This window comes from Haliotis asinina, chromosome 1, assembly GCF_037392515.1.
Source record: "Haliotis asinina isolate JCU_RB_2024 chromosome 1, JCU_Hal_asi_v2, whole genome shotgun sequence".
NCBI classification, from domain to species: Eukaryota; Metazoa; Mollusca; class Gastropoda; order Lepetellida; family Haliotidae; genus Haliotis; species Haliotis asinina.
The window spans coordinates 17,313,911-17,324,607 of NC_090280.1; the positions used below are offsets into that span (position 1 = coordinate 17,313,911).

Sequence of the window (10,697 nt, forward strand, 5' to 3'; positions counted from 1 at the left end):
TATAGAGGTTTTACAAACGGTAATTATTTACTTTACAAACTTTGGTCAGTGTACGTTAGGATAATCTCCGTTCAAGGAAAGTAATGACAATCCATCTTGTTTGTGTGTTTAGCTTGCGCATTTACTTTATGTCAGTTTTTCGTTTGTTTACAGTCAATCGAGCCAACTCACCTCGACACTTGTATAAAATATGATATACATGTCTGCAGAAGATAATGATGTAGAATACAAGTGAAATACAAGATTGGCGCCCTCTATATTGAATTCGGTTTTGTGTTGAACAAGAAACCATACGGGTATAATGCTAGCATAAGCGGCAAAAAACTGCTAATGACCTTCAGTTGGAAACCCTGAACATTCTATTTCTACGTTTATTTGGCAGATTGTGGAGCGCCCTTGTCCGTCAGTGGAGCGCGAGTGTCCAGTAATGGTAACTTCCCCACTGCTGTGGCCACCTACACCTGCAACGACGGCTACCAACAGTGTCCCACCAACAACATCAGCGTCTGTCAGCCAACGGGGCAGTGGACGCCTATGGCTGACCTTTGCCAACAGTCCCGATGGACTAATCCAGTTAGTAAAATATACCCGGAGATGTTTCCATGGTGCACTTATTTGTTTGGATGTTGGTTTGGTGGCTGGCAGATGAGGTGTTTGGTTGTTTGGTTGGTTGACTGGTTGCTTGGTTGTCTGGTTGCTTGCTGGTTGGTTTGCGGTTTCGTTGGGTGGGTGTTTGGTTTGTGTTTGGGTTGGCTAGCTGTTTGGTTAGTGATTGGTTGGATGGTGGTTGGTCGGCTGGGTAGGTTGACTTGTGGGTTGGTTGGATGACTGTTTAGTTGGTTGTAGACTGGTCCAGCTATACGGCGTCTGCCTGTCTAATCGCTCCAAGACCAGACAAACTAGTGACTGATATCATGAGCGTTCCTCATAGCGTAGGAGCACGGGTACCCGCAATCCTGACCGCCACATCAATGTAATCCTACTTCTATAGGCCGTCAAACTTACGTTTGGAACACGTTTTGTTCTATTCATTGTTAGCTATTCTAGTACTTGCTAGTATTCCCTTGTGAAATTGTTGTTTATATGATGGTCACGTGCAACCAAAAAATCAAACATAGTTAAAACACAGTTATCACTCGTTCATGATATATAAAATGCATTTGTGATTGTGAAAAAAACAAATAAACAAAATTATACGGGTATAATCGCAAATCAACAGTGCACTATTTTGTACTTGGGTTTTTCTCCCTCGAAACGAAGCAGATACCGAACCCAGTCAGGGCCGGTGGATGTGAACTCATGTGTAACGACGCCTTGTGATTGGCCACTGGTTCATTTGCCGATACGCCTAGCCGGCTCTTTGGTTATGGCTTACAAGCCCGATAGGTCAGTAATTGAAGTTGTGCATTGCACATTGTCTTTAGCAGACAAGCAGGCAGAAATATAGATGTGAATAAACCAGACATTCAGTTTTAATTATTGAATCGTTTGAACTCCGATTTCGCGGGCATTTATTCATCACGTTTTTTTTTCAACTTTATAGATTGAATTGGCATTTTTCATGATTTGTTTCGGTAAGTGTATACCGAAAGGTATCAGAATCTCCAAAATTGTGTTTTACGTTGGATGTGACCTTTAATAGGTGACGTAAATTTATAGAAATCCAACACCTAATTAGGTCGTCAGACGCAAAGAGACGTACTCCAAAAGTTAGGTTTGCGGATAGTGGGAGACATCGGAGCACGTGTTTTATCTGGACGTGACGTTTTACGCATTATTTGCCAACAAGTATGGATTGCTGAAGACCAATTCTAACCCCGATCTTCACGCTTTGAAACTAAGGTCAAACAATTTGTAGTGTAGATTATTGTGTGTTCCCGCACTGCGTCCCTGACTTGCTGTAGTTACTGTTGTATTAGCATCGACTGTATGCAGGCATGGCCGTGTGTGTTGTTTACCGTTGGTGGATGTGGAAACAGTAAAGGTGTTCAGCAAGGTGTTCAGCAAGGCCCTCTTCAAAAGCTATCGTAGCGCTACGACTGTCGCAAGTCTATGTTGATCGCTTGAAGTCACTTGCTTCTTATTTCACTGGCAGTAGAAATTCGATGAAATTTCAGCCCTGAACCGTTTTGAAATATACTCTTGAGAATCCAGTTTAAGCAGTATCTGATTCACGAAAATGCATCTTCTTCGTATAATGCCTGTACGTGTCCTCGGCTAATACGTTGTCTGCTGTTATCCTGACACATTACTGCCTACCGGAAGTTTTAGTTGATAATGCCCCTTAATTAATCTAATCAGATTAGTAAGAATCCTGAGACCCTTCAAGATCTCCAATAGCCACTCCCATCGATGCTCATGCTGTTGATCACTGGATTGTCTGGTCCAGACTCCATTTACAGACCGCCGACATCGAGCTGGAATATTGCTGAGTGCGGTGTAAAACTAAACTCACTCACTCACTCCAACATCCTCTCCCAAACAGATTTTACAGGCCAGTGACTCCACGGCTCACACTGACCCATGGAGAAATCACACAGGCGTGATTGGTCAATCCAGGTATAGTCAGGGCCCAAAAGTTAGACGAACCAGGGCCCAGATTTTGGAAGCTCTCTTAGGGCTAAGACAGTCGTAAGCCATTGTTAATACTAGTATATGGCACGGCTATGTCACTGCTGAGAAAGCTTCCAAAATCTAGGCCCAGGTTGTGATAGCTTAAATAAAATCAATAACATTCTTAGTTTTTTCAAAGGCATTTAGAAGTTGGTGGAATCAAACTAAAATGCCTTATGGTTCAACTTCTTTATTACACAAGGTCACAACGTTTCGAGACAGTTCCTAGTCTCTTCTCCAGGTGAAGAAGAATAACATTGTTATTTCAGGCCGTACCCTTTCGTGCTTCCGTTCCATGTAGCCCAAGGAACAAGCTGACGCTGGTAGTGAAAGGGCAGCCCACGAGCACACAGAGGTGAGGGGACACCGTATAGTGATGGTGATAGTGTTACCGCTTGCAGTATTCTTGAACAAATGGATCCGAACAATCTTAATATTTCACGGAACAATATTTCTTCAAGACATTCAGCATGTTTAACGAACAGGCTGTATCCAATAGAGGAGATCATGTCTTAGGGTTTTTCAGTAGGAACGTAGATCTGGTTGGTTGGTTGGTTGGTTGGTTGTTTAACGCCACATGCAGCAATATTCCAGCCATAAGGCGGTGGTGTGGACCAGACAATCCAGTGATTAACAGCATGAGCACCAATCTTCGTAACTGAGAAACGATGACGTGAGTCAACCAAGTCAGCTAGCCTGACCAACCGATCCCGTTAGTCGCCTCTCACAAAAACCAGTATGGGTTGGTGACCGATTCTGACGTTACGGTTATAATATTTGTCTGGAATAACACACCTCACAAAAATTATATTGTCATTAACATATTAAAATTCGATATTATATTTTTGAACTGCCGTTATGATTTTTAATCCTTATTTGTTTCAGGTTCATTATCAATCTGGAAAGTGGAGCAGATATTTTGCTTCATATATCGCCGTACCATGATACGAGGAAATTTGTGGCGAATACAAACCTCGGACAATGGGGGACACAAGTGGACTACAATGTGTTTCCCCTGGCTGTAGGTGAAACATTTGAGATGAGGCTGTCTTTACAAGACGGTGTCTACACGGTGGGTACATGCATACATTGAAGTGAGGCACTCGTGTTCCGCGCTACCAATCCATGCTTGCATTCACCCGTAGAGATCCGGGTCAGAATTGGTCTTCAGCGACCCATGCATGTGTTCACCAGTGAAGGTCGGGGTTAGAACTGATCTTCAGCAACCCATGCTTGTCTCTACCCGTAGAGATCCGGGTTAGAATTGGTCTTCAGCGCACCATGCTTGTCGTAAGAGGCGACCAACGGGATCGGATGGTATGTTCAGTCTTGCTGACATATGCTATCGTATCTCAGCTCCGTAGATCGATGCTCATGCTATTGATCTCTGAACTATCTGGACCAGACTCGGTTATTTACGAACTGCTGAAATATTACCGAGTGCGGTTATAAAACACAAACATGCAAACTACAAGGCAGTTAGCCAGTAACATACATTCATGTTGCTCATGGCTTACCTCCTCCTGGTGATATTACTTATTTATGACAATGTCGGATTACTAATGGTAACATGAACTAATCAGGTGACCTCTGACCTGGTGGCATATGACAAGTTCATTTGAAAATAGGCTATTTGACGCATAGCGCTGCACACAATACACACACAAAATGCGCTACTTCTGCACTTGTATGATGTACATGAAAGTTTCTTTTCAAATACAATGATGCCTTCACGTAGCAGTGCTTTCAACAAGCTTTCTTATACAGTATGGTTCAAAATTATTGAGAATAGCTAAAGCATTTCATATTATTAAACGAGAACAAATCAGATAAAATTGAATGCATTGTGAAAGTGAACTGACCTTTTCATGTTGTGTAGGTAACAATTTAATATTTTATCAAGTCTCCTTGAGCTTCACGGCACAGTCTAAGACGGGTAGGCATACTTCCTATCAGAGAGGTTAGTGTCTCGTGAGTTATGCTGTCCCAGTATCGGACCACTTCTCTCTTCATGTCTTCAATTTTTGTCAAACCCTTTTGATTCACACATTCCTTCATCATCCCCCAAATGTTCTCAATGGGATATAAGTCAGGACTATATGCAGGAAATGGTAATGCAGTCACATTTTTCTCCTGAAACCACTGCTTGGCATGTTTTGCGGTGTGTTTAGGGTCATTATCTTGCTGCAAAATCCAGTCATTTCCATAAAACACATGTGCACTTGGAAGGAGAAAATGATCTAATATGTTAGTGTAGCGTTGACTTGTCAGATTTCCCTCAAACACTCACAGCGGGGTCGTTCCTAATAAGGATATTCCTCCCCATACATGAAACTTTGGGATGTATTTATGTCGTCGATACAACGGTGCTGACGCAGACTTTGTCCATATTTTCACATTATTGGGATATACCCATATTGAGCTTTCATCAGTAAAAATCACATTTTCCCAGTCAAAGTTTTCATGTGCCAAACACCACTCAACACGCCTGTCTTTATGTTCTTGTTTCATGAGATGAGAAGGAATTCCAGTCTTTTTCTCCCATCCAAGATCAATCAAATTTCTTCTAACTGTAGATTTTGATACAACTGTTGATCCCCTTTCTATCATTTCATACCTGATGTTGGAGATGCTTGCCCTTTGCTTTTTAGACGCTAAAATTCCCAGCCGGACGCGATCTGAGAAGTCCAATTTTCTGGGTCTCCCTGCTCCTTTCTGGTGCCCAAAATCTTTAAAATTCTTCCTAATCCTATATACAGTAGAAAGAGGAGTTCCTGTTCTCTCTGCCAATGTATTTACATCATCAATTCCTTGATTACACAACTCAAAAATCAACCTTCTTTTATCTTCAGCAGACATTGTTGACAGTGCTGAGGAAAATGACGTCTGCTACAAATTCAGGGGAGGTAACTCTAATTGTACTATACTCAGTAGGCCAAGATGAGTTACCTCCCTTATACCATTACTTAGTTTTAAGTATCAGTGAATCAGTTGAGGTGTTAGGATAGCTCAAAGTAAGAAGAAAAATTCTCAATAATTATGAACCAGACTATATCTTAACAATATCGCCATTTTCTTCATCAGTTGGTTGCGAACAACATCACCATCTTCAACTTTTCCGAGAGACGAGCAGGGGCGGAGGTGGACCGTGTCACCATTGAAGAGGCTGTTCAGTTGCAGTTGGTGGAGGCTCACTGAACGTAGCACATCTCCTGTGGATCGAACAATAATGGATACAACTCCTGGCAATCTCCTGAAAGAAGCCACTGATCTTTGAAAGAGTATATCACCAGGGTCGTCCAGTTTAACTGGAGAGAGAGAGATAGAAAGAGAGGCAGAGTCATCAATAATTAAGCCGCCATTTCCTGATACTGAAGAAATGCTCTTAGGGAACTTTTGCCCACAATATACATCTGTGAAGTTTTCAGATGCGGACCATTGCACATCTTTATATATGCATGATTCCTCTCTATATATAATTCATTGTTAATACTTACGTTGGAATGTGTTCTTAACTCAAATCAGCAGCATCATTGTTTGAAACGGGTCAAAATATTTGAAAACAGCAATATGCAAGTACATTAGTCAGGATTGCTGCTGGTCGATTTAAGCAGAAATCGAGTTACCGTTCTTGTTTGGAGTATCTTTGATGTTCATCAGATGTGAAATAGAGACACGCGTCGTTATTTGGCTTGCTTCGGAATTAGGTCAATAACCGATTTTTCGACACCGAAAAAGCACGAGGTAAATATTAATTATATTCGCATCCATATGTGAAGTTAATAACTGTATATTATCCGATGATAACGGATAAACTAACAAAACTTTCGGGTATTGATTCGGGAGTAATCATCTACCCGTCCTATCCAATCCTTGTGACCGTTACAGCTGAGAGCAGTCATTGAATCGGACATAAAATATTCACCTAACTATCTATTTAACACAATCATGGCTAAGACGCTGGGATTTTATTTCTCTCATGCTGACTAGACTAGACAGTATAGAGTCATGTTAAGCTATATGTTAAGCGGGAGGAATATATACGCAGAAGAATTCACAGGCTGGACAGCAATCAACAATTGTTTTGTAAAAATGACTTGCGTCACACATCAGTACAGGGGCGGTAGGGTAGCTTAGTCGTTAAAGCGTTCATTCGTTACATGACGGGTTCGAGTCCCTGCATGGGTACAATGTGTAAAGCCCAGTTCTAGAGTCTCCCGCGGTTATGTTGCTGGAATATTGCTAAAAGCGGCATAAAACCATATCGACAATACCCAGGCATCGGTCATATTGATTCCATCAGGGTAACTGTTAACAAAGCTACCCGATAATAAAGCAGCGGTCCAATCACCCTCATTCGTAACTACTCGCCTCTTTCCGTAACCTGCATTGTGAATATACTGTGAATATTTTCTATGTGTGAGATGTGTTAAATGTCTGTTTTTTATTATTTGTTTTAAATATATGTTATACACGGGTATCTTATAACCCGTGTCGGGTGGCCAATATAACAGAAAATGTATTTTATGTATTCTATGTATAGAGACTTAAATAAACAAATAATATCTCTGTGTGTCTCTCTCTCTTTATAAGAATCCGGCTTGCCGGAATGACACGGGTAGTTGCGAATGTACTCTGTCTTACACCTGCACCTTGAATTCCACAGACGCATTTACCATGCTTTCAAATATGTCGTTCTGGAGAAATGACGACCTTTGGTCAACGTCCGTCACCAACTGTGTGTGTCTCTCAATCTGCAAAATACCGACTGTGACACATAAAGAGCTCAGAGTCTGTGCTGTCTCGTTCCAGCGTAGCCTTTTGTGACGTCACAGACGAACACGTTAACTAAGTTTAATTCAAGAACATCCAGTCTCTTCTGAAAATCGCTGAAATTTTGAAAACCAGTCTGACAGATTTCACAATAACACGTGCACATCATGATAAACGATTACACGAAATTGAAATGATTATTTTCAAAACCCATAAGCATTGACCAAATGGCCAATGGGTAAAATAAAACCACCCGAAAATGGAATATCCCCATTATTTCTAATAGCCCTGAAAGTAGCACACCATGGTGGACTAGCCTAATGCCACTCAGAAGATTCCAGATTACACTTGGCTCCAGAAGCAAAACAAAATATTGTAACTTCCACACCATTAATGAGTTAAATAATAACGCATTCCCGACAACTCATTGTTCAACCCATTTTGTTTTAAACAACAACAAAAGAACATTTTTTACAATTTACACTGCTGCATAACAGTGGTATGAAATTCTCAGCCAAATGTCCGTGTCTATGGCGAAAAGGCTGACGATCTATTTGCTTTCAGAAAGTATTATTGCACGCACTAGTTTTTGTGTAGCATTAACCCCCTCAGTAAAACATGTCTTGCTCTAGAAACCAGACATTGATCATTAACTGCTGACTGTCAATGACAAATGAAGAATGTAGGAAGAACCTTTTCATGTGGCATACATAATTAAACACTGTTTGCCATCGAGACTTACCTAAAGTAACCCCACTGTGACAGGAATGAACTCCGTAATTGACTGGGACGTGATCCGACAACGTACAGTATTGTTTCCAATAAATGAGACATGCGAGACATAGTAGCGGGAGGTGCTGGTAGTTTTACCGAATGGTAAATCGACTCCAGGTGTACTAAATTTACTCTTTAATACTGCTTAGTACATAATGAAATGACCGTCTGTGATACCGTATGCAGTTACGACAGGTCCTATCTATACGGGCGCTTGGTGGGTGGGGACCCTTGCCTCTATGTTAGACCTGGCTTCAGTGAGATTTCATCAGTGATATTTCCAAGGAGGTAATACGGTGCTCCGCGGACGTCAATACTATAACGTTACAATCAAACGTTATCACTAATGTCTGTCACGAAAGCTGGATCCCGACCCACCAAACATTCGCGGCGCTACGACAGACAGACAGGTATATTCAGTATATGGTCTTTGGCTCAAAATACAGAAAGTTTACTTCTACAAAATATTGCCGCGCATAACACATATTTACTTGCATTCCATGGCATACGATGTAGAAGTGTATGATATAAAAATATTAAATATTACAGTGCGTTTTTTGCGTGTTTATTTAAGTGGACTCCGTCCGTCCGTGCACATTTGTCTTTTCCGGAGTATACTGTTCAATATTTTTTCACCAAACTTGGCACATAGATAGATTTGGTGGTCTACTGGTGCAGTTTGGTAGTTTTAGATTTCTAGATAAAATATTTTGTTGTTTTGCGATTCCATGGCAACAAATTTGACTTAGACTTGGTGGTAGTACCATTTTCAGGAGCAGAACTCTAAAACCGCTCAATGTTTCTTCGCCAAACTTGGCACTTAAGTAGACCTGGTGGTGAACCGGTGCCTTTTGGTCGTTTTGGGTTTCTGAATAAAATATTTTTGGCGTGTCCATGGCAACAAGTTTGAGTTTGGTAGTAGTGTTCTTTTGTGGAGTAGAACTGAAAAACTGTTCATTGCTTCATCACCAAATTTTGAACATAGGTAGATGGTAGTGCTCCTTGGTGGAGTAGAACTTTCAGTACTCTCAGTACTTTCAGTACTCTCCCTCCACTATGCTATATACACACGAAAACATTGACATAATCATAGCTCACAGACATATTCATGTAGAATATTTTACCATTGCTGAGGATATTGACGATTTTTTCTTATTGATCGTTGTTATAGGCAAAATATTATATTTATGGAAAGAGAACACTGTTATCGGTATCACGAAATGAACGCGCTTCAATCAACCCCATGTTCAGCACCTGCTAACTGGGTTGCGTCAACCACAGTGAGATTTAACATCAAGAGGATAACGAAACTGCACTTTCAATTTTCTTCTTTTCCTCTTTTCTGCTGAGTTCACCCTAGACAACCACAACTTAAGATATCTTTCCGTGGATCGGATGGATGTCAAATGTTGTCAGAAGTGCATAGTGAATGACTTCCTTGGTTGTCCTAGTGTTATGTGTTTCTGAATTTGTTCACATATTCCACAATGTACTGATAGTTTCCATGATCAAAGAATGTGCTCTGGAAGGAGTAAAATCTTTAGTACATGTCAAAACCATTTACACATTACTCTTTATTCTTATGCTGTGTAGATTATTAAATAATTATGGGAAGAAATTATAAATCAAGAGAAATAAAGTTATGTTGAGAGGTAGACCAATCAGGTTATTACGGGAAAAGCTATAAGGTCCACAGATCAAAGGTACATGATATTCACTTTGGAGAGGACATGGTATGACATCTTGATATGGTGTAGCTTGGTGTCATCCATTGATGACAGCTATTCTAAAGTTACTACATCTGAAGCGTGGTAAAATCCTTTTAAGCGAGATGAAAGTGCAATTGTAACTACTCGTGTCATTCAGGCCATTCTCTTCCCACAGAGGTTACTTGTCATGTCTTCCTACGAACGTTACGTAGGAAGATGTGACAAGCAACCACTGTGGGAAGAGAATGGTGGGTTACGGAAAGAGACGAGTAGCTACGAATGATGAAAGTGATGAGATCAGATTCTATGCAACAGTCAGTGGGGACGTATTTTGTTGACATGAATAAGAGTCTAGGGCGTTATTAACATTTACACTCCAGGTTTGTTGTAGATTGTCAAATAGTCTCTGCTTGAACATTGAAATTATAAGAAAGCATAATTGTCTCCAACACCTTGGGATATCCATGCATATCCAAATCAATCTGAAGACAATATTGTTACTATTAATAGCATGGGAGGTGCGTCCCATATTATCAGTGGAAGTAAGCATCCTGTAGCACTGGTTGGGGAGTCTCTCGGGGCCCATTTGAATCAGCCTACACCTGTACTTGGTAGCTCTTGATCCACAAAACATTCGTAAGCGTTACGGCATTCGTAAGGCTATGATAAATTAGAGAGTTACGACATTCGCAAGGCTATGATAAATTAGAGAGGTAAGACATTCGCAAGGCTATGATAAATTAGAGATTTACGACATTCGCAAGGCTATGATAAATTAGAGAGGTAAGACATTCGCAAGGCTATGATAAATTAGAGAGGTAAGACATT

The 10,697-nt window shown here is 40.8% G+C and overlaps 1 protein-coding gene across 1 annotated transcript in view; it reads left to right on the forward strand.

Annotated features, from left to right (window-relative positions):
* LOC137285588 (uncharacterized) overlaps nt 1-7,182 on the forward strand; it is a 31,644-nt gene extending 24,462 nt beyond the window's left edge. Inside the window, exons 3-6 of the mRNA XM_067817749.1 lie at nt 383-573; nt 2,883-2,968; nt 3,499-3,685; nt 5,698-7,182. Coding sequence (XP_067673850.1) covers nt 383-573; nt 2,883-2,968; nt 3,499-3,685; nt 5,698-5,811 — 578 coding nt within the window. The 3' untranslated portion in view covers nt 5,812-7,182. The remainder of the gene's footprint in view (nt 1-382; nt 574-2,882; nt 2,969-3,498; nt 3,686-5,697) is intronic.
* The last annotated feature ends 3,515 nt before the right edge of the window (nt 7,183-10,697 follow it).